Here is a 24,151-nt window from a genome sequence, read left to right as displayed (position 1 = left end):
TTTTGTCATGCATCATTTGTGGATATATTTTCCAATCATGATTTGCCTATTTGGCTTCAGATTCTTATACTCTTTTTTTTCTTAATTAGTACCCGTTTCTTTTTTGTGAGAACTTGTTACCGCATTGGCCCGAATATAAGACGATGTTTTTTTTTCTGGATTGAAATAAGACTGAAAAGGTAGGGTCATCTTACATTCAGAATCTAGACATCTATGACTGATATCTTTAATGGCAATGCTGAACACGTTGATGGTTAATGCAGTTATTGCAATTTTCTTGTTTTATCACAGTAGCTTGGCACATTTACATTAAAAAAACTGAAGCTATGCAATTACAAATGTGATTGCAGGTTAGTTGATATATTTAAATGTTCAGCACATATTAAGATGGCATAGACAGTATTTGCATAGTTTGAATGAGGTTAAATAATGCATTTTCTCTCGAACATTATTGTTATAATCATTTGTTTCAGATGTGCAGTCATTATTTTCTGTGTAAAATTGAATTTGGGGTTCAAAAAGTCTTCTTTTTTTCCAAATTTGAGTCTTGAAAAAGAGGGGGTCGTCTTATATTCGGGCCAAAATTGTACAATAATCCCTCGAATATTGCGGTTAATGTAGACCAAACATGGCCGAAACAATTGAAAAAAAATCGCAAAGTAGGGTAAAAAAAAATAAAAAAAATATTCAGAGCTCAGTCCTAGTAGCAAGAGTGGCTTTCGCTTAGGAGTTTCAACCTGGATTTTTATATTTTTATGAACTTAAAAAAATAAAATTAAAAAATTAATAAATACAATTTTCTGCTGTGCTGAGTCCTAGTATCAAGCAGAAGACCGGGGGACTGGCTTCTGCTTGCGTGCTTCAGCGGATTTCACATTTTTATGAAACTAAAATAAGATAATTATAATAATAATAATTGCAGAAAAAAAATCGATAAGTAGTGAATAAGTGAAGTCGCGAAAATTGAGGGATTACTGTAAATCAATTTAAACACACTAACTATATTATGATTATTATTATTATTATTATTTTGTTTGAAAGGGGGCTCATTTTGGAAGCATTTCCTTTTCTTTAGACATCCATTTTTCTTGGCTTTCTTTGCACCTGACGGACGGACGGACGGACGGACGGACGGGAGGAATGAAAAGAGGACCTACGTGTCCGTTGGCCAGATCCAGCAGGTCCCTCAGCCGGCACCCCCGCTGGTGGCGGCGCTCGTAACAGATGGAGTTTTCAACCACCACGTAGTCGGCGCCCATCTCTCGCAGGATGGCGTGGACCTCCTGCGGGGAGCGCCGGGCGTACACCTGGTACACCTTCAAAACAAGAGCGGGAAAGGATCAAAATACTTTTTTTTTTAAATGCTACATCTTCCAAATATTGAAAATAAAACGGCGGAAAAAGTGAAATTGAAAAGTCAAGGTTTGTATGTAGTTTAGAACCAATTGTTTTTTTACAGGAATTTTGAAAAATAAATGTTTAAAAGCATATTGCTGAAAAACACAAGAAATATCAACTCTTCTACATTTTGTTGGAATTAAAAAAAAAAAAAAAAAGTTTAAAACCATTTTGTGGAACAAAAGGTATATCCATTTTTTTTTCTTATTTTTTTAGAATTTAGGAATCATGGTAGTAGTATTTTTATCTTCCAAATATTCAAAATAAAATGTAAAAAGCCAAATTGAAAAGTCAAGGTTTATATATAATTTATAGCCAATTGTTTTGTTACACGAATTTTGGAAAAAATGTTTAAAAGCATTTTGCTGAAAAATAGACAATATCAACTTTTCTACATTTTGTTGGATTTTTTTTAAAGTTTAAAACCATAATGTGGAAAAATAAACAAGGTATATCCATTTTAATTTCTTTTTTTTATTTAGGAAACATATGATAGTCTTAGTTATATCTTCCAAATATTCCAAATAAAATGTAAAAATCCAAATTGAAAAGTCAAGGTTTGTATGTAGTTTATAGCCAATTGTTTATTTTTTTACACAAATTTTGAAAAATATATTTAAAAGCATCTTGCTGAAAAATAGACAAGTATCAACTTTTCTACATTCCGTTGGAATTTTAAAAAAGAAAGTTTAAAAGGTATATCCATTTTATTTTCTTATTTCTTGTAGAATTTAGGAAACATATGGTAGCAGTATATTTACCTTCCAAATATTCAAAATAAAATATAAAAAGCCAAATTAAAAAGTCAAGGTTTATATATGATTTATAGCCAAATGTTTTTTATTTTAATTTTGATTAAAAAAAAAACATTTTTGCAGAAAAATACACGGGAAATATCCATTTTATTTTTCTAATAATTCAAGAAAGATGTTTGTTGGATTTTTATTCTATTCTTTAATCTTTGTAGTCAGTTTCTCGTGGCTAATCAAAAAACAGACCACTTTTTAAAATCGATTTTTTTTTAAAATTCTGATTAACCTACATGACCCAAAAACCTTTGCACCTTTTTTAACAAAAAAATGGCTGAGTGTTAAGACCTACCGTATGCATGCATGTACATTTAAGTGTATGTATGTATATGTGCTAAGCAACACGCTTATTTATTTATATATTTATTCATGTATTTATTTTATTCATGTATTTATTTATTTATTTACTTATTACCTATCTATTTATGTCTATAATGTCTTTTTGCTGTGTCTGTATTCTCACCCTCTTGCTACTGTGACAACGAAATTTCCCGAATACGGGATAAATAAAGTTATCCAATCCAACCTATTTTATATATATTTTTGTCATCGGCGTGTGGCCATTTTGGGACCGCCGATGCTTCGTGATGTTTTTGTTCCGTTTGAATAGAAACGTGTCTCGCGGGGGTCTCGCGTTCCCGAATTTGGGACGGCTATTTCCGTGGGTGGTACCTGTTGGGTTCTGTCTCTCAAGTCCTTGTCTTCGTAGTGTGGGTGGTTGGTGATGACTCTCCCGGTGCACAGTTTGATGCCGGCCAGCAGCTGCATGCTCCCCGCCACCACCGCGTGCTCGCTGGTTTTTGTGCTAAACAAAAAACAAAAAAAACAGCACGTCGCCCGTGGGTTAAAAGCCCAAGTCAAAACGGCGGGAATGAAAATAAAAAAAGGTGAAACGGCCTTTTGTTCACGTTTGTTTTTGTGAAAATGGCCGCCCCCGGAGACCCTGCTGCCGCGTTCGGGGGCCCGCACGCTGACTCCCAACTGGAATGCGCTTCGAAAAAAAGCAGGGATGTTTGAAAAAAAGTGCCACGCTGATCTGAACTTTTTGTCTGTGAAGTATGGACAACAATATACATCGGGTTCTTTTGAATTGGAAAGACTGGTGCTTAGTTTAAGGCGCTAGATGTCCAATCTTTTTGGGGCTAGGAGAGGGCTTATGAAAGCCTAAATTTGGGGGGGTGGCTTCTTGGTGTGCAGTCATTATTTTCTATGTAAAAATTGAATTGGGGTTAAAAAAAGTTTTTTTTTTCGAATTTGAGTCTTGAAAAAGAGGGAGTCGTCTTATATTCGGGCCAATATGGTACAGTAATCCCTCGATTATCGCGGTTAATGTAGACCAGACGTGGTCGCGATATACGAAAAACCGGGAAGTAGGGTCACCCCCATTTAAAAAAAATATATATTTTTTTAGCTTCAGTGCTGAGTTCTTGGGGGAGTGGCTTCCGCTTGCGAGTTTCAGCATGTATTTTCACATTTTTATGAACTTAAAAAATAAATAAAAAAATTAAATTCCCCCAGAAAAAAATCAGTGATGTAGTGAAACCGCGATATTCGAGGGATTACTGTAGTAGCTTTGTGAGTTTTTTAGAGGGCTACATTTGATATACCCACCAAATTTCAGGTTGGTAAAATGCTGGGGGCGGGATTTATACAAAGAAATAATGTGTCGAGTTTAGCGTTTGAGTGCAAATTGGCAAACTGGAAGAAATGCGGATTTTGTGCTGAAAATGGCATTTTTCAACCAAAAATTTTTGGGCGTGGTTTCATGAGACTTTTTTGATGGTCGACACATGCTAGACAAACCTACCAAATTTCAGGTTCCTACGTGGCTGGCGGGGCGGGATCTATAATGTGGCAAGTCTTTTATTTTTATTTATTTTTTAAACCAAAACACTTGTCTTCCTGTTCTTTTAGGGATGTGGCTTCATGATACTTTTTTGTAGGTCTACCTTGATCACCATGCCAAGTTTCAAGTTGTTCAGTCAAACTGTGTTCAGGTGCTGAATTATTCTGGAATAAATAACGGAGATAACTACGTTTTAGGGCTAAATTTAAAGGGCATAATGCAAGTTTTCAGTAGTCTTTTTGGGCTATGGATACTTTTTGGGGGGGATCTACTCTTGACAGACACGCCTACCAAATTTCAGGTTGCCAAGTCAAACCGTGTTCAGGGGCTGAATTATTCCGGAATAATACTGAGCTGAGTTTACATTTGGCGGCTAAACGTAAAGAGACAAATGACTCGCTGTTATCAAAATGCAAAGTTCTCCATTGTTTTTTGGGGCGTGGCTTCCCCAGACTTTCTGGTAGGTCTACTCTTGATGTACCCGTCAATAAAATTCAAAGTTTGGAAGCGAAAGGCTGTTCAGGCGCAGATTTTTTTCCCCCCGTGACAGCATCGCCCACCAAATGTCAAGTTGCCAACTCGAATTGACTTTGAGGCGGAATTTTCAAAGCGTCACGGGAGTTTTTATCCGTAGAGGAAGGCAAAAAAAGGGGGGGCTCTGAGTACAAGTGGGTCGGTTTTACGGCGTCCACTTGATTAGGCGGCGCGCAGCGGGAAATCTCCCGGGAGACTTCCTCCCCCTCGGAGTCCATTTGGATTTTCATCTCACGCCGAGAGCGGGCGGGCGACGTGACTTCACAAAGTTGAAATCATGCTATTCGTTTGCTAGCGCTACATTTTTCTCCCGTATTGATTTTATTTCACTCATTGAATAACCATTTTTTTAAAAATATGTCAAAATAATGACATTGGTTTTTGCTTCATCACGTATTTATCAATGATTTGATCAATGGCGACTCATTGATTGGCATTATTTTTACGTTTGTCTGCTTTTTGGGCGGCGCCACAGTTTTTTTAGTTTCTTTCCAAATGTTCAATATTGCGTCTTGTGCTACAGTTTTAGATTCATATATTAAAACATCTCAGAACAAATTCATGATATAAAGGAAAAGTTTTTGGGCAAAAAAAAGTCGGACACTTTTTGGGCAAAAAAAGGCGGACAGTTTTTGGGCAAAAAAAAGTCGGACAGTTTTTGGGCAAAAAAAGTCAGACAGTTTTTGGGCAAAAAAGTCGGACAGTTTTTGGGCAAAAATGCAACATTGCGCAATTTTTTGGGGCAAAAAAGTCAGTTTTTTGGGCAAAAAAAGTTGGCCAGTTTTTGGGCAAAAAAAAGTTGGCCAGTTTTTGGGCAAAAAAAGTCAGCCAGTTTTTGGGCAAAAAAGTCGGACAGTTTTTGGGCAAAAAAAGTTGGCTAGTTTTTGGGCAAAAAAAGTCGGACAGTTTTTGGGGAAAATGCAACATTGCGCAATCTTTTTGAATTGCCCTATTCATTTCCAATGACACGTTCCAAAAAACAAATACTATTAACTCCTATTGATTTTCGATTCATACTGGCAAAAATATATATTGGTGTTCACAATTTTTGTCCAAAAAATTGCCCCGAAACTAACCCATGATGCCTTAAAAATACCTTAAAAATGCCTCAAACAGAAAACCAGAATTGACTAGAAATCAGTGGACAGGAGATGACCCTGAAATGCTCCAAAATGGACAGGAAGTGATCCAAAATTAACCCACTGTCAGTGACACAAAAAAAGGTATCACATTTATTATTAAATTTCCAGTCCCAAAAATTAAGTTCATTGGGATTTTAAATCAGGTTGGTGTTGCAATTTTTGAAACGATAGTTTCCGTAGCTACGGCCATTTTTGGTTATCCACGTCATTTAAACAAGAACAGTTGTTCTTTCATCCTTGCCACCAATTTGGGGAGATGAGCTCCAGCACCACTGCGAAACTGGCGAGCTTGATAAGCGGAATGGAAAGTGAATGATGGCCTGATATCGCAATAATTGGCGCAATGTCGTTACACTCGTCGGCAGCTGCTGGCGCTAAAGACGCTAATATCCGCCGCGCGCGACACGAGTTCCCTCGCCTCAGGAGCTAATCCCATTAGGGCGGCAGGATTATACGGGCTGCGCCGAATGACTCGGGCGGGGAGGAGCGGCAGAGTAAACCCACCGCCGCCGCGCGCTAATTACATTGGAGATGAAAGCGGCCAAAGAGGCTCATCTATCGGCGTCAACGCCGGCCCGTCATTTAATACGACATTCAAACTAATCAGATTTATGGATATGTGCTACGATCGCATAAATTCGCTGTAAACTATGGAAATGCTGTTTCTGGAAAAATGTTCAGTGGGTCGCGAAATGTGGATTTATTTCGGGGCATTTTTGGGTCACTTCCTGTCCATTTTGAGGGATGCCAGGGTTGCTTCCTGTCTATTTTGGTGCATCCTCTTTTTAAAACCAAAATTTTCGAACTAAATACCGGCCACTAACTGTCTTAAAACCCCAATTTAAGTTTCAGCACACTTCTTTTTGCAGTTATTTTGGTTAGATTGCAAGATATGGTGGCTGCATGCTGCTAACTAGTGGTGGGGAGTGGAATTGCAGACAGCATTTTTTTATTCCTACCCAAAATAAACATGCGTGACAATCATTTCAGAATTATTTGGAATCCATACGGGAATGTGCGTGACCTAATAGAGTTTTAGTTTTGTTTACACAAACACCCTTACTAATTAAACCTCGATTGAAACGGTTATTTTTAAAGGGTAAATCTGAGGGGAAACCTACTCTTTTCCGAAAGAAAATCGAATACACCTTTAATATTCATTCGCCCGGGCCAATTGAATTGGACATCTAATGGCAAGGGTGTCAGACACGGGTTGGTTCGCGGGCCGCTTTAACGTCAACTCCATTTCATGTGGGCCGGACCGATTTAGATATAATATTTTGATTTTTTTCTATAAATGGATTAAAAGAACTGGATTAAAAACCCTGAATATTCAGTTTTTTAAAGATCTAAAACAATGTTTATTTTAGCTTTTTTAATATATTTTTAGATTTTACAAAATGATTTTTGAACTAAAAACAGAAAAAAATGGATTAAAAAATGACAATTATCGATTTAAAAGGGGGAAAATCAGGAAATGTAATATAAATCTATACTCTTCATTTGAATTTGATTCTAAAACAGAAAGTCGGCACTCATGATTGACTTTCCCGGGCCACACAAAATGATGCGGCGGGCCAGATTTGGCCCCTGGGCCGCCACTTTGACACCAGTGTCTAACACTGTCGAGGGCAGCCAGTGAGTTCAAAACACCCACTGACGGTTGGATCCCGGTCCAATCCATTTTTAGCCGGCTGGCAAGGGGAATAAAACGCTTGCTAATCAACGTAGCGGCGTTTCAACTTTCCGCCGAGCAATTTAAAGTTCGCGGGGGCGCCGTCCCGGCAGGACGGCGTGAACCGACCGCCCGAGCGATCGCGGAGGACTAAGGCAGCTCGGCCAGATGACGGCTCTCTTCCAGCGAGCCCTTATGTCTTATTCATCGAGACCCCTGGGCTCTCATCAGTTGGGGGGACTACGCTAACACACACAGGCGCTAACATACACAGGCGCTAACATACACACTGACACACAATGCCCACGCGCTCCCTAATCAAGGACATCAAACAAAGTGGGGAAACTAATAAGATTTGCCTTTGATGAGAGAGAGAGAGAGATTGCAGGCCTACCTAATCCAGGTCATGAGCTCCACCGTGTCTGGATCGTAGAACTCCCTCAAGTCCGATAGCTCCTCCACCATTTTGGGCCAGAACTCCATGATGCCAAGAAAGAAAGAAAAAAACACATCACAATGAGTCGTGTCCAAGTGCTGTTTAAATATGAATAGTAGTGAAGAAAAAAAATTATGGTGTAAAACAAGGGTGTCAGACTCAGGTTGGTTCGCGGGCCGCTTTAAAGTCAACTCGGTTTCATGTGGGACGGACCATTTTAGATATAATATTTACATTTTTTTAATAAATGGATTAAAAGAACTAGATTAAAAGCCCTGAATATCCCATTTTTATAGAATTTTATAAATAAAATGTTTATTTTGGCTTTTTTATATATTTTTAGAATTTGCAAAATGATTTTTGAACTAAAAACAGAAAAAATGGATAAAAAAATTAAAATTATTGATTTAAAAAGGGGAAAATCAGGAAATATAATATACATCTATAATCTTCATTTGAATTTGATCCTAAAACAGAAAGTTGGCACTCATGATTTACTTTCCCGGGCCGCATAAAATGATGCGGCGGGCCAGATTTGGCCCCTGGGCCGTCACTTTGACACCTGTGTCCTATAATGAACAAAGGGATGACTACTATTGATACTATTTTTTATTGGATTAAAAGAACTGGATCAAAAGCCCAAACTATCCCATTTTTATAGATCTAAAACAATGTTTATTTGAGCTTTTTTTCTAAGTAAAGGGAAATCTCTTTTAATCATTATGTTCCATATTATAGTGGAAAACAGAAAATATTTGTACATATTTATAGATTTTAACGAAATGATTTTTGAACTAAAAACACAAAAATTGGGTTAAAAAATGACAATGATTGATTTAAAAGGGGGGAAATCAGGAAATATAATATACATCTATAATCTTCATTTTAAATTGATCCTAAAACAGAAAGTCAGCACTCATGATTTACTTTCTCGGGCCGCACAAAATGATGTGGCGGGCCAGATTTGGCCCCCGGGCCGCCACTTTGACACCTGTGGTGTAAAAATATTGCGGGAAAATATTGGGGGCGGGTCCAAAGAAAAATGATCAAAATGATGTGGACTATAAAGATTAGAAATTGGAAAATAAATGGAATTAAACGGATGAAAGGAGTGGGAAAAAAAGAAAATTGAAATTTATTGTTATACTAAACATTATCAGAATACTTTTGATCACTTTGGCAAAAAAAGTGTAAGAAAAATGAAACCAAAACAACCGCATTGTAATGCAAATAATTCATATCAATCCCAACATAGAATAGACCGGATAATCATGGCTAAAGGCAAACCAGATAACATGACATAAAAGTACTAATAAAAAATGAATAGTATCATAATTTTTTTTTTTTTAATGAAGTAAACAATTGCATTTTGTTGGTCCCAAAATGCAAATGTAATGAGTTGTGGGAAAACGCTGACGGCATATGAAATATAAGTATGCTATAATGGGGTGAGCGAGCGTGGGACGGCGTTACCTTGTAGACCAGGAAGGCCGTGATGACCAGGGGCGTGGCGTAGCGGACCAATCGGAGCTGGCGACAAGAGACAGACAATAAAAAAGGTCAATGAAGAAGGCTCACGTTTGTTTGCCTTCCGTCCTGACCGTGCGCTCAACCCAGAGAACAACGCTGACCCCCGGTGGCCACCTTTGAAACTAGCTTTGCTGAATTTTCTCACATATTAGCCGCCTCCTCGTATAAGCCGCACCCTTAAAATGGTAGAATTTGATAATTTCTCTTGTTTAAGACTCCCCCTGATTCACAATTTTCAGGTCCCATATTCATGGAGTACAAATGTGTTTTTCTGAAGGGAAAATCTTAAGAAAAATCATTGCATGTGCTATTTCTGAGATACTGCATAAATCGATTGCTGGATTGCAAATTCTGAAAGAGTGTTGCCTGCATGTAGAGTCTACATGTGTCAAAGTGGCGGTCCGGGGGCCAAATCTGGCCCGCCGCATCATTTTGTGTGGCCCGGGAAAGTAAATCATGAGTGCTGACTTTCTGTTTTAGGATCAAATTCCAATGAAGAGTATAGATGTATATTAAATGTCCTGATTTTCCCCCTTTTGAATCAATAATAGTCATTTTTAATCCATTTTTTCTGTGTTTTTAGTTCAAAAATTCTTAAGACGTCAAAATAAATTTTGTTTAGCGTTTTATCTATTTATCTTTTCTCTATTTTGAAATCAATTGTCTTGCGTAATGGCATTTGGTCTTTGTCACCTTGCAGTTTTGAGCATGTCAAGTCTAATTTGTGCGCATATAAGCCGTACCCTGGATTCAGTCATCATTATTTTTTGCGACAAAAACGGCAAACATGCGCTAAAATACGGCATGAATTTTGATAAATGCTGCAGATGATTCCAGCATCTAAAATTGCCTTTGGGCTGAACTCAGGCAAATCATCCGCACTCACTCACTCACCATGACTTTGGTGTTACATCGTAGGGGCTGAAGAATCATGGTCCACACATCCTTCCCGCAGACGCCGTACGCCGCTACGGCGCACATGTGGCCTGTCCAGATGTACTTCATTCTGGCCAAAGAAGAAACAAGTCAACACGAGTAGTAAAGAAACTTTTTGGGCGCCAAAAAAGAAGTCCGCCTGCACTCTCGGCCTTGACGCACTTCATCGTCTCTTTGCAGGAAGGCAAAGAAATCCAATTTGTTCGCCCGTGTGCGCTCTAATGCTCCCAAGTTGACCCGACCGCCGCCGCCTCCTCTTTTATGTCCGTCCCCGTGCTTTTTTCCAGGATCTCATTGCGAGCCCAACTCTGCCGTGAAATTGTTTTGACTTTATTCTAATCCTGCCGACGACATCCGTTTAATCCTCATTGCTCATTTTGAAACGTTAATTTGATGAGCGGACTCAAGTTCGTATTGGCCCGAGTATAAGACGGTGTGTTTCGCATTTAAATAAGAATGAAAAAATGGGAGTCGTCTTATATTCGGGATCTAGACATTATACCCATTTGCAATGATAGATGGTGCCAGATATCTTTGAAGCCAATGCTGAACACTTTGATGGTTAATGCGGTTATTGCAATTTTGTTATTTTATCACAGTAGATAGGTTCATATACAACACGTGTTAAAGTGGCGGCCCGGGGGCCAAATCTGGCCCACCGCATCATTTTGTGTGGCCCAAGAAAGTAAATCATGAGTGCCGACTTGTTTTAGGATCAATTTAAAATGAAGAGTATAGATGTATATTATATTTCCTGATTTTCTCCCTTTTAAATCAATAATTGTAATTTTTTAATCCATTTTTTGGTGTTTTTAGTTCAAATATCATTTTGTTAAATCTAACTACATAAAAAAAGTTCAAATAAACATTGTTTTAGATCTATAAAAAACGGAATATTCAGGGCTTCTAATCCAGTTCTTTTAATCCATTTATAAAAAAAAATCTAAATATTATATCTAAAATAGTCCGGCCCACGTGAAATCAAGTTGACGTTAAAGCGGACCACGAACCAACCCGAGGCTGACACCCTTGATATAGAATATTCAAAAAGCACAAGCCATTCATTTACAAATGTGACTGCATTTTAGTTGACATAATTCAATGTTCAGCGGATATTAAGATGTGATATTCAATTTTTTTTGCATGATTTGAATGAGGCAAAAAAGCATACTTTTTCTTTTGAATATATTGTTGTCATCATTTGTTTCAGATTTGCTGTCATTATCTCATCATCTCATTTTCTGAACCGCTTTATCCTCATTAGGGTCGCAGGGGGTGCTGGAGCCTATTCCAGCGGACTTTAGAGTCCAATTAGCCTACCATGCATGTTTTCGGAAGGTGAGAAGAAAGTGGAGTACCCGGAGGAAACCATGCAAACTCCACATAGGTGGACCGACCTGGACTTGAACCCAGGACCCTAGAGCTGTGAGGCCGACGCGCTAAACACTGGCCCCACCGAACCGCCTGCTGTCATTATTTTCTGGATAAAAATTAGAATTTGGTGTTCAAAAGGTCTTTTTTCAAACTCGAGTCTTGTGGTCGTCTTATATTCGAGCCAATACGGAAAATGGACGGATTTCAGGTTGATTTTTCTGAAAGCAGCCATTGAAGTCAAAAGTTTGGACACCCTTCTAAGCAGGTACAATACCCCCGAGTAATCGACAACGCTTCCTTCGCAATAGCAGGAGGTCGCCGTTGCCGTGACAACAACAAAGCCGAGCTCAAAAGGGGAAACTAAGTTCAAAAGAAGAAGACAAAAGACGTTACCTCATGGTGCTGAAGGCCAGCAGGCCGTAAAAAAACGTGTGCAGCAGGTTGTAGGCCACGTCGGGACGAAAGGACGCCGGCGCCGCCGCCGGGTTCGACCTTTTCTCCACTGCGCCACCTTTGAATCTGCGGGGGGGGGGAAACGTGGTCGTGAGTGGAAGTACTTTGGATTAAAAAAAAGGGGGCATTCGCCATCTGAGCATCTTAAATGGCCGCCAGGATGGATAAAATAAGGCTAGCGAGGCTAGCCAGACTGGATAAGCTAAGGCACATGTGTCAAAGTGGCGGCCCGGGGGCCAAATCTGGCCCACCGCATCATTTTGTGTGGCCCGGGAAAGTCAATCATGAGTGCCGACTTTGTGATTTAGGATCAAATTCAAATGAAGAGTATCGATGTATATTACATTTCCTGATTTTCCCCCTTTTAAATCAATAATTTAAAATTTTTAATCATTTTTTCTGTGTTTTTAGTTCAAAAATAATTTTGTAAAATCTAAAAATCTATAAAAAAAGCTAAAATAAACTTTTTTAGATCTATAAAAAACTGAATATTCTGGGCTTTTAATCCAGTTCTTTTAATCCATTTATTTAAAAAAAATCTAAATATTATATCTAAAATGGTCCGGCCCACGTGAAACTGAGTTGATGTTAAAGCGGCCCGCGAACCAATCTGAGTCTGACACCCTTGCTCTAGAGTTATGTCCAACACAAATGCACAAATCGGACCAGAATCCGTTTAAAAAATAATATTAATAATTTGATAAATAAACCGCCCACCTGAGGTTGCGCAAGATGGCCAGAGCCAAGGCCCCGCCCATCAACGCCAGCGTGAGGGCGTACGGGCCCAGCAGAAGCGTGGCAGACAGACGCTCCAGAGTGTCCAATGGCAGCGAGCCAAAGGCTTCCTCACACAGATACAGGTTGGCGTCAAAATCCCTGAAAGAGGAGGACAAGGAGGGCTCAAACATATTTCAAATTAAACAAAAATGTGCGGTTTATTTAACAAAATATTACTATTATTTTTTTAAACAGATTCTGTTACGTTTGTGTTGGACATAACTCTAGAGCACGTGTCAAAGTGGCGGCCCGGGGGCCAAATCTGGCCCGCCGCATCATTTTGTGTGGCCCGGGAAAGTCAATGATGAGTGTCGACTTTCTGTTTTAGGATCAAATTCAAATGATGATTATAGATGTATATTAAATTTCCTGATTTCCCCCTTTTAAATCAATAATTGTCATTTTTTAATCCATTTTTTCTGTGTTTTTAGTTCAAAAATCATTTTGTAAAATATAAAATTATTTTAAAAAAGCTCAAATAAACATTGTTTTAGATCTATAAAAACGGAATATTCAGGGCTTTTAATCCAGTTCTTTTAATCCATTTATTTAAAAAAATCTAAATATTATATCTAAAATGGTCCGATGTATATTACATTTGATGCTTTGAATTTGGTTGCTTAGGCGGACCTCTGTTCTCCAATAGTCTGGAAATTGTATGGTTTCTCTTAAATATAATAATATATTTTATTAAACTAAAGAAAATGTCTGACTCCTATTATACAAGTATTTTTTAAAGTTCTGAATGATCACTTTTTCTCAAGAAAATATACAAACAAAGGAAATATTTGGCTGCGAATGAGTTCCACACATTTTTATTTTCCTTTTCGCACAATTTTAAACCAAATTGCCAAACCCGCAACCATTTTGGCCACATTTCGGCGAAGAGAACCGACAAAAAAAAAACCTCCGCTCGAATACGAACGCCGCGATAAACGTGGCATCGGCGGGCAACATCTGAATAATTGAAGGGTGGCCCCCTCGCGTTATCTGCCGGAGACGGCCTCTAATCGAAGCGTCATCTATTATTGAGGCGCACGGGTTCGGCGGCGTCGGAGGAATTAAATGTACGACGCGTCGCCGGCGCGGAGAGACGAGCGCGAGCGGTGTCGGTGTTCGGCGCGCCTACCTCGTCGGCCCTCGGGCAAACTTTGACTTGATGAATTTAAAGATGTGCTCGTCTGATCTCAGCCGGAGCGCTTTCTGTAATACACAGAGATGAGGAATGAATAAAAAAAGAAGGAAAAACTCCGGCGAATGGCGCCCGATCCATTTCGATGGCCGGCGAATGGCGCAGTCCGCTTCGTAGATTGGACGTCTATAGCCGTATTCATATAGAACAGGGGTGTCAGACTCGGGTTGGTTCGCGGGCCGCATTAACGTCAACTTGAGTTCACGTGGGCCCGACCATTTTAGATAGAATATTTACATTTTTTTTTTATAAATGGAATAAAAGAACTGGATCAAAATCCCTGAATATTCAGTTTTTCATAGATCTAAAACAATGTTTATTTGAACTTTTTTTATATAGTTAGATTTAACAAAATGATATTTGAACTAAAAACACCAAAAAAATGGATTAAAAAATGACAATTATTGATTTCAAAGGGGGAAAATCAGGAAATGTAATATATATCTATAATCTTCATTTGAATTTGATCCTAAAACAGAAAGTCGGCACTCATCATTGACTTTCCTGGGCCACACAAAATGATGCGGCGGGCCAAATTTGGCCCCCGGGCCGCCACTTTGACACGTGATATAGAAGCACTGTATAATGATGGATTTGTATGGAAAAGATAAATCAAGTGCTTCAACGTCATGCTTCTCGCTAAAATAGTACATTTTGTTGCTGGAATATTTTGATTTATTTTCATATTTTACGATGCAAGTAATTGCTCCGCCCCCAAATGGTTGTTTCAATTGCCCCTCGGAAATGTAAGGTTACGACTGAATGTCAAGTGGGGGCCACAAAATATTATATTGGGGTCCCTGAATTGTACATGAATGCAATGAAAAACAATATTGACGTATTTTCTCGCATATTAGCCATCTCCCATATAAGCCGTACCATTAAAATTGCCTTAAAATGGTTGAATTTGACAATTTCTCGCATATAAGCCGCCCTGATTCACAATTTTCACCTCCATATTAATTGATTTGTTTTAATAGTGTACAAATGTGTTACATTGAAGGGAAAAATCCTTGCACATGCCTGCACATAGACAATTTCAGAAAGGAAGTCATGTGAGCAGTACAAGCAGGAAGTGGGTCTAGTTTGTCATCCCTAGGTAAGATGGAGGCGCCCTGAGCGAGCAATGGCAAGCAGTAAGTGACTTTTTTCCACGTTTTATGCAAGATACGCTTTATTTTTTCCTTGAATTTCATTAATAGACATCAAAATTAATTTTGTTAAGCGTTTTATCTGTTTATTTGCCTCTATTTTGAAATAAATGACCGTATCGGCTGCATCATAATGACGTTTGGTTTTTGTCACCTCGCAGTTATGCATGTCAAGTCTAATTTGTGCGCATATAAACCACACCCTCGATTCAGGCATATTTTTTTGGGCGACAAATATGCGAAATATGCGAGAAAATACGGAATTTAAAAAAGAAAGAAAGAATGGGAGTACATGCAAGAAAGGGTTATACAAGGATAAATGAGCATGTTACCTTGACCAGGAAGTTGAAGGCGAGCGTGAGCAGGAAGACGGCCGTACTGTGGATAATCAGTTTGGACACCCGCGCCACCACATTTCCTGTCTTCAACGAAGGCTGCACAAAGAACAACAATTGGTTAAGATAAATAAAAAAATACAATGGTACCTCTACTTACAAAAAGCACCAATGACAAAACTTTGTTCCAAGATATGAAAAAAAATCAAGTGAAGAAACTCCCCAAAAATCAAACATCCCCAAAACCATAAATAGACTCCTGTATTTTATTTTGAAATTGCCACGATCGAGTAATTCTCACGACGCCCTTCAACAACAATAAAATATGTTTTTGCATGTTTGTTATGAATTTTGATGGCTGGACAATAGTAATTTTTTAATTACATAATTTTATACAAAATTCATATACTTTAATCATTTTTAAAGGCTTTTATATGTGAAATGCGTCTTTACCTACAAAGAATTCCACACACAAGCCATTTCTGGATCCAATTCACTTCCAAAGTATATTTATATATACACCAATCCATTTTTTGTACATAAAACAATGTTTAGAGCTTTTTTAAATATATTTTTAGATTTTACAAAATCATTTTTGAACTAAAAACAGAAAAAAATGATTAAAACATGACAATTATTGATTTGAAAGGGGGAAAAAATTAGGAAATTTAATATACATCGGACCATTTTAGATATAATATTTAGATTTTTTTTTAACATTTGGATTAAAAGAATTGGATTAAAAGCCCTGAATATTCAGTTTTTATAGATCTAAAACAATGTTTATATTAGCTTTTTTTAAATATATTTTTTAGATTTTACAAAATGATTTTTGAACTAAAAACACAGAAAAAAATGATTAAAAAATAACAATTATTGATTTAAAAGGGGGGAAATCAGGAAATATAAAATACATCTATACTCTTCATTTTAATTTGATCTTAAAACAGAAAGTCAGCACTCGTGATTTGCTTTCCCGGGCCACACAAAATGATGCGGCGGGCCAGATTTGGCCCCCGGGCCGCCACTTTGACACCTGTGGCTTAACATTTACATTTTTTTTCCTCCTAATCAAGGCTTTCATTTGGAAGAATCTAATTTAACGGCCTCCGGCGTCTGTAGGAATAACCCGGGACACCTTCTGCCCTTCTTCACCCCGATCACGTCCAACTTAAACTCGCCATATTTCCAACCAGTAACTTAGCGTGCACGCATAAATGATTTAAAGCCGCCGCCCCCGTCTGGCTGTCTTCCTAAATATCTGGGTAATTGCCGGCGCGATACTATCTGATTGGAAGGAATTACGTTAGGACCTGACGGGGGAATATGTGTACCGCTCGCAAAGTGGAATTGCTTTGGAGAAAGATTTTTTTTTAAAGTAAAACTCACGTGAAAGTGACGCGTGACGAGGGCCGCCGCGATGAAGCTGAGCACCAAGGAGCCCAGGATCATGCCGTTGAAGAACTGCAGCAACCACACGCTCAGCAGGGCACTCGCTTGCACCAAATACAGAGTGGTCGCCTGGGGGGGAGACGGGGGAGGTAAAGGGGGGAGAAAAAAAAAGATTTAGAGTAGAGCGGGCTAGCATGGTTAAATAAAATACCCGTGGCCTCCCATAAGTGCAAGTTTGAGAGTACTTTTGCAAAGTTTGATTCTGTTCTATTCAACGTGCTGAAGCGGATTTTTCCCAATTTTGCACCCGTAGGAATGTACTATAGGTAGATTGAAGTTTTCAGGTTTTTTTTAAACTTTCTTCTTCCATTCTATTCCTTTTTCTCATTGTCGGAATCCCAAGGAATCACGTAAGTTCTCCACCGGTATGTGCCGCTGTTTTTTTTTCTTAGTAAAATGAAATATAAAAACTGCAAAATTAGTCCTGTTTCGAACATTCAATATAGTAAAGTCAATATAACCCAATTCACCAGAGCTTTAAAATGTGAATGACTTTTTTCAGTCATTAAAAAAAAACATATTACAATTAACTTTTGGGCCACCGGTACCAAAATCAGGTGACCCGGAATGGAAATCGGGTGTAAAAACATCCCATTGTGGCAACTGTAAACAAAAAAGTACTGTAGGAAATTATGAATCAATATATTTTGTCATGATTTTTGACTGATTCCAAGTTGGGATTTTCCTCTGAAAAATTAGTATTTATACACGTTTTTGATCAGTTTTTTTCTCTCTCATATTACCATTGTTACGATTGGTGAAATTTAGCACAGGTTTCAAAGTGGGAGGAAAAAGTAGCAGCTTATAGTACAAAAATTACGGTAATTATTATGATTCCATTCAGTGATTGTAAAACTTTCTTCTGTACATTAATGAAATTTTTGGAATTGCAAAAAGATGTTTCAGCACATTCTAGATACAGAGCTAACGGACGTCCAAAATTGTCAGCCATATTGGTAGGGTCAACATTTACTTTCCTTAATTGTGATTATCTCAAACAACGGCATCGACAATGATAGATGTCCAATTTATATTAACTAAAAAAATGGTTTCGAATGCCTAATTTTTCAGTGCCATTGACAGCGCAAGACCTCCAATCCATTACGACCGGGAGGCTGCGAATGAACTTGGCGGCCATATTGCTGGGGTCGACATTCCCATCAGAAGCGACAATACGCTCACTTTCTCAGTCTGAAATTGGATTGGACGTCTCGCGTCGTCAACGGCGGCCATCGACCAAACGAAACGTATTCAAACCTGCGTGGCGCTGAACACGTCGGCGCAGTCCAGCGTGTAGACCACGAGGGCTTGAATCAGAAAGATGAACTGGTTGAACTGCCAAGTCACGCAGAAGCAAAAGCTGCACACATACATCAGCCACACCGTCAGCTTCTGGAAAAAGCCAAAAATAAACCCATAAATAAACAAAAAGATGGGGGGGAAAAAAAGCGCCAGCCGTAACGAGCGGGCGGCGACCTGTTGCCAGGCGCCCAGTCGAGGCCTCAGGTAGCACGTGATGGCGGCCACCTGCAGCGCCAAGAACGGTAGCGACCAGTTCTCGCGCAAGGAGATGGTGAACTCCACGCGGGTGGTGTCCACCCTGAAAAAGAAAAAAAAGGGGTGAGCCGGGATCCGATGCGGACGGCGTGGCGACGCCCACCTGTTGAGGATGTACCAGACGGCGGCCAGCACGCCGGCCAACCACGAGCCGGCCAGGAGCCACGCCGTCATGTAGAGCGCCATCACGTAGACGGCTTGGAGGGAAAACACGCTGTAGATGTAGAAGTACATGGGCTCCAGGTAGTCCTGAAATACACATTTTTTTCCTTTACGGCGCAGGTGTCAAAGTGGCAGCCCGGGGGCCAAATCTGGCCCGCCGCATCATTTTGTGCGGCCCGAGTAAGTAAATGATGGGTGGCGACTTTCTGTTTTAGGATCAAATTCAAATGAAGAGTATAGATGTATATTAAATTTCCTGATTTCCCTTTTTTAAATCAATAATTGTCATTTTTTAATCCATTTTTTCTGTGTTTTAGTTCAAAAATCATTTTGTAAAATATATAAAAAGCTAAAATAAACATTGTTTTAGATCTATAAAAAACGGAATATTCAGGGATTTTAATCCGTTTATAAAAAAAAAAATCTAAATATTATACCTAAAATGGTTACATTTCCATTGACAAAAATTATTATCGCGTCGGTAAAAAATATGTTATAGTTATCACAATAACTCACTTTTTTGTTTCAAATTTGAAACTTCAAACTTCTGTGAAAAAGTCAACGAATTTCCTCCTTATTCAAACATGAACGTCACTATGCTACCTTACTTTATAAGATAGAACCAAAAGAAAATTGTTGGGCTATTAAAAAAAATTCTCTTTCAGCTGTGTTATTGTCCTTTTTGCATTAATGCTCCGTTCTGGTCTCTTTTGCTAACATGCTAAAAACACGTTTTCTCATCATTCTCTTCTTCTCCTGAGCGTTGGTCTGGAACTAGCGATCATCTCACAACAGCGCCCCCATTTTCTTTGGTGGCCGGGTGGTGTAACTGCAGTTTAAAATGATGTAATTTTTATCAAAAGTGTTTAATATTATTGTTAACAAAAATTATTTCACTTTAATTCTCGTTTAATCGATATGCGGGAATTGACTGCGGAAATCCAATCTATTAGAACCGGAAGGTCGGTCAGCGAATTGTTAAAACGTCAAGACACAAAATGTCCGTCACCTGTATGGGCAGCGCCCTGTAGAGAACGCTGAGGAAAACCTCTTGGTAGATGTTCATCCTCTGCAGGATGTTGATGGTCCGCTTGGACTCGGTCCGGTTATCGTGAATCAACTCTGATAATCCTAAATCCAACACAGAAATTTAAAAAAATAAATATATGCATTTATATAAAGCTACAGCAACACCGACACAATTTCTAGGGCTGAGTGGGGGAGAGCAGGGTTGCTTGTCACATTTGTTACTACTTCCAAACAACACATTTGAATAATCAACCATAAAAATAATAATAGAACATTTATCCGAACTAATCCTAATATCTTTTTTTCAAATTTCTTGTTCTATTTTTAGTGACTGATTATTAAACAAAAACAGTCTTGCACTTTTGCTTCTATAAAATGGGTCAAATGTCACTTTGCAAGATGTCCAATCCATGTTCATTTCAGTTATTTCTGGAATATTTCATTTCTAATAATTATTTTTAAATCATGGGCTGCCATTGACAGCGTTATAGGTCAATTTGGAATCTTGGAATTTTGAACAATCACTTCCTTTTAATATTTTTGGGGGAATTTCTGGGTCCCTTATTGATTTGGAGTCATTTCTAGGTTACTTCCTGTCTTTATAGAACTATTTCTGGGTCACTTCCTGTTGATATTTCAGGATTTCTGGGTGACATCTGTGTTGTATTATGACCCAAATTATTTTAATTCATCTAGCGATTTTGCGGACATCATCTGAAAACGGCGTGGGCGAGTCCAGGTTAGCATTTTTCCAAATTATGACGCCTTTGTTCGCAAAATGTCCCTCCGTTTGTCAGGAATTTGCTCTTTCCTACCAGTGACGTCATCATCCGTGGTGGAAAATGATGGCAAACAAAGAGTTGATGATGATGATGATGATTTTGCCATGTGCATCATTAACACCAACCAAACTAGCTAGCTAGCTAGCTAGCTAGGTGGACTATTTTCAAGCGTACCTTCTAGTATGGAAGGAGCTTTCAACATTTGCTTGTAGTACGAGTAGTAGAGTCCACACTCGGTCCTGAAGGAGATCTCACGTTCAACTTCCTGGAGGGAAAACAAACAAAAACAAAAAAAAAGTTACTTTTTAAAATAACAATTTCCGTCCAAGTTTTATTTTTTTAACAGTCGAGGGGTTGAATGCGATTTTAAGAATTATAAGTTACATTTCACAGAACTATTGTTGGACTGGCCTGCCAAAGTAAATTACCATAGTTTCCATAATACAATTCACATGTTTTTTTTAATAGGTTAAAGGCGATCCAAAAAAATGTGACTGTTTTGTTATTATTATGAGTATAACGTAATGTTGAAGCCTGGTTTCTAATCAATGGAAAAAAATGTGATTATACTCCAGTGCAATTTATATACTAAACCCGGGTGCAAATTATAGTCCGCAAAACACGGTAAGTAAGATTTTTCTTGCTGAATTAAAATTTTAATAACATTTCTGCACTTCTCAATGAAAGATTAAGGACATCAGAAATCAGAGAGTATTTAGCCAAATTTTTCCCTCAATTTCTTAAATTGAAAATATATATATATATATATATATATATATATAAAAAGTTGCTGTTACACCACATTTTTAACAATACAAGGAACAATAAAGGTAAACAAGCGATCCATAAAAATAATATTTGTTCCTTTTTAATCAGAAGTATGAAAAAAATTCATTTACTTTATCAATTTAAAAAAAATAAACATACAATTTAAAGAATCCTTGCGAGTAGCAAACTTTTTTTTAGCTTAACAATGTATCTCAATGATTATTGATTTGGACGTCCATTAGCGTCCAATTTTATTTTTTATTTTTTTATTTTTTTAATCCTATCTTGGCGCTACCGTGAGCTGAGCGAACCACAGCAGGTTCTCGTGCAAGGCGTTGACACAGCAGGCCTGCGCCAAAGCCAGCAGGCCGGCAGCGGCCAGCCCCGTCGCCGTGACGACCGTCCGCCGGACGGATCCGGGACCTCCTCCCTCCTCCTTCTCGCACTTTCCCTCCTCCCCGGCGGCGGCGGCCCCGCCTCCGCGGCGTTTGCGGAGCCCCATGGCCCGCGCATCAATAGCGGAGAGTCCGATCCGTCGGGGAGTCAAAAACGTCTTAAAAAGCGCTTCCCAACGATTTAGCTTCCCGGCCAAAAGGCTCCTCTTGGCCCCCTTCTGTCTTCTTTCCAGAGCTCAGATCTTCCACTTCCTCCGATTCGGGCCCCAAAAAAAAGGCTTCGAACAAACGTGGGATGAAAAAAGGAGAAGTGGAAGGGCTGGTGGACTGCCGCTGACCTTTTATAAGAATAGAACGGGAGGGACGGCAGAGGGAGGGAGGGAGGGAGGTTCTGGGCCGAGCCAGTTTGGCAATATGGCTCCTCGCTCCAGCTGCGTCCCATGTGGATGGCTAGCCAATCAGAATCGAGTTGACGTTAACGCGGCCCGCGAACCAACACGAGTCTGACACCCTTGCTCTAAACCACAGGTGTCAAAGTGGCGGCCCAGGGGCCAAATCTGGCCCGTCGCATCATTTTGTGGGGCCCGGAAAAGTAAATGATGAGTGCCGACTTTCAGTTTTAGGATCAAATTCAAATGAAGAGTATAGATGTGTATTATATTTCCTGATTTTTCCCCTTTTAAATCAATAATTGTCATTTTTTAATCCATCACAGTGATAGACAACAATTTTGGGGGATTTTGGTCCCCGCAAAAAGTTCTCCCGAAAATCCGTTTTACGCGACGATTGGAAAATGAATTTTCCAGCCCTCGTCCTCGTCAACCCGCTTCGAAACTCGCTACCGTCCCACGAGGGGGTGACTGGAAATGTTAAAAACACATGATGTTGATTTGAGTTCCTTTCCTTGTTTTCAGGTTGGAAAAGTTTGATTTAGTGGACACGTTTATGAGAAAAGGATTTGACTTTGCGGTGGAACCGATGGACTTTTGCGGCGGGGCGGAGGAAAGCGTCCGAGTTGCCGTGTTTGTATAAAATGTCTTACTGGATTATGTGTGAGTGGAGAACAAAGTGCGCTGCCAATAATGATGTCAGTTGCGAAGGCGCTGTGTTCGCTGGGTCGCCATGGCAACGCTTTGTCAGCAGGAGAAAGACAGACAATTTCAGGGTTTGTTGCAATAATTGTGGGGAGGCGTGCGTCACAAAAGCAAAGATGGACACAATGAAATATCTACTTTTTTCTCACGTCAAACAAATAAATGAAAATAAATAAGCACATGCGAAAAGTTAGTTTTTGGCAAGAAAAAAAAAATCAATAGACATATCCAATGACTTCATTTTTTAAAAATCCTTGAGTGGCCTGGAAATGCTAAAAAATTGACAAAAGGTGACCGTCAAATTCCTCAAGATTAAATCACGTCTATCGGCGTCAATGGCAGCCAATCATATGAAAGTAATCCACCATGGAATGCCCCAAAATCAACAGAAAATGACCTGTAAATACTAAAAAATAAACAGGAAATGACTTGTAAATGCCTCACAAAATGAACTCAATTCACCACAAGGTCCAAACGTTTTGGACCTCTATTATCGTCAATGGCAGCCAATCAAAAAAGGTAAAATTACCAGGTTATTGACTCCAGAATGCCCTAAATTCACGAGAACGTGCTCCACAATTAACAGGACGTGACCCGTAGGGGTTTACAGCATGCATTCATACACAATTTCTCCTAAAATTGCATTTTTTCTTAGTACTCGTTCATATTTTTTAAAAATGTAAGATTGATTTTTCAGCACACAAGTGTTTTTTTGAGTATTGATCCTACTAGAAGAAAGAGTTTGCACTTTTCTTTCGAAATCAGCGGTGGAACGTGACTTGTTTCCATCAAAACAACCCTTTTAGGTTTTGAAATAATCCACCCAATACGCAAACAACAACAAAAACGTAAATAAGAAGAGAGGGAATGTTAATATTTGCCAACCTTGATGTTGGAGAACCACAGGTCGTTCTCGTGCAGGGTGGCTATGTACATACAGCACAGGAGGGCCAAGCCCACCGACACCGACCAGCCCACCGAAGTCCACACGATGGACCCCCACGACCAGTCGCCTGCGATTGGAAAGCATCAAATGAGAACAAAGTGGAATTCGGACACCCGATGAGAAGCGCTCCTTCAAAACTCACCCTGCAGAAGGTCATCGCGGCAATGTCGCTGGGAGCAACAGTTGGCTTGGTGGCGCTGTTGAGCCGGAGAATCCGCCGCGAGGGTCTGGGGGGGCTCCTTGCCCCGGCTCCCCTTCCTCTGTCGTAGGACTGCCATGATGCGTGGCCCTGCTGCTTCGTCACGCATGCGCAGGAAAAGAAAATGTCAACGAGGACGCCATCTTGTGTTTGTTTTCACGTCTGTTTTTTAGCGACGG

At 39.3% G+C, this 24,151-nt stretch overlaps 1 protein-coding gene across 3 annotated transcripts in view; it reads right to left on the bottom strand.

The window, feature by feature from the left end:
* The window catches only part of dpy19l3 (dpy-19 like C-mannosyltransferase 3), a 29,136-nt gene that overhangs the window by 4,614 nt on the left and 371 nt on the right, over positions 1-24,151 (bottom strand). Inside the window, exons 2-18 of one of the 3 annotated variants that reach the window (XM_077619859.1) lie at positions 23,916-24,068; positions 23,713-23,840; positions 20,745-20,835; positions 19,769-19,890; positions 18,701-18,846; positions 18,517-18,640; positions 18,298-18,432; positions 16,978-17,109; positions 15,586-15,687; positions 14,040-14,113; positions 12,851-13,009; positions 12,074-12,199; positions 10,265-10,376; positions 9,314-9,370; positions 7,799-7,881; positions 2,880-3,012; positions 1,158-1,316 (exon numbers count right to left, since the gene is read on the bottom strand). In XM_077619859.1, coding sequence (XP_077475985.1) covers positions 1,158-1,316; positions 2,880-3,012; positions 7,799-7,881; positions 9,314-9,370; positions 10,265-10,376; positions 12,074-12,199; positions 12,851-13,009; positions 14,040-14,113; positions 15,586-15,687; positions 16,978-17,109; positions 18,298-18,432; positions 18,517-18,640; positions 18,701-18,846; positions 19,769-19,890; positions 20,745-20,835; positions 23,713-23,840; positions 23,916-24,051 — 2,019 coding nt within the window. In that variant the 5' untranslated portion in view covers positions 24,052-24,068. Of the gene's footprint in view, positions 1-1,157; positions 1,317-2,879; positions 3,013-7,798; positions 7,882-9,313; positions 9,371-10,264; positions 10,377-12,073; positions 12,200-12,850; positions 13,010-14,039; positions 14,114-15,585; positions 15,688-16,977; positions 17,110-18,297; positions 18,433-18,516; positions 18,641-18,700; positions 18,847-19,768; positions 19,891-20,744; positions 20,836-21,633; positions 22,018-23,712; positions 23,841-23,915; positions 24,069-24,151 lie in introns of those variants that run through there. The other 2 variants (XM_077619851.1, XM_077619868.1) reach the window with 2 other exon arrangements.

The sequence above is a fragment of the Stigmatopora argus genome, chromosome 2 (genome assembly GCF_051989625.1).
Source record: "Stigmatopora argus isolate UIUO_Sarg chromosome 2, RoL_Sarg_1.0, whole genome shotgun sequence".
Taxonomy (NCBI): Eukaryota; Metazoa; Chordata; class Actinopteri; order Syngnathiformes; family Syngnathidae; genus Stigmatopora; species Stigmatopora argus.
This window is presented reverse-complemented; position numbering and strand designations above follow the sequence as displayed.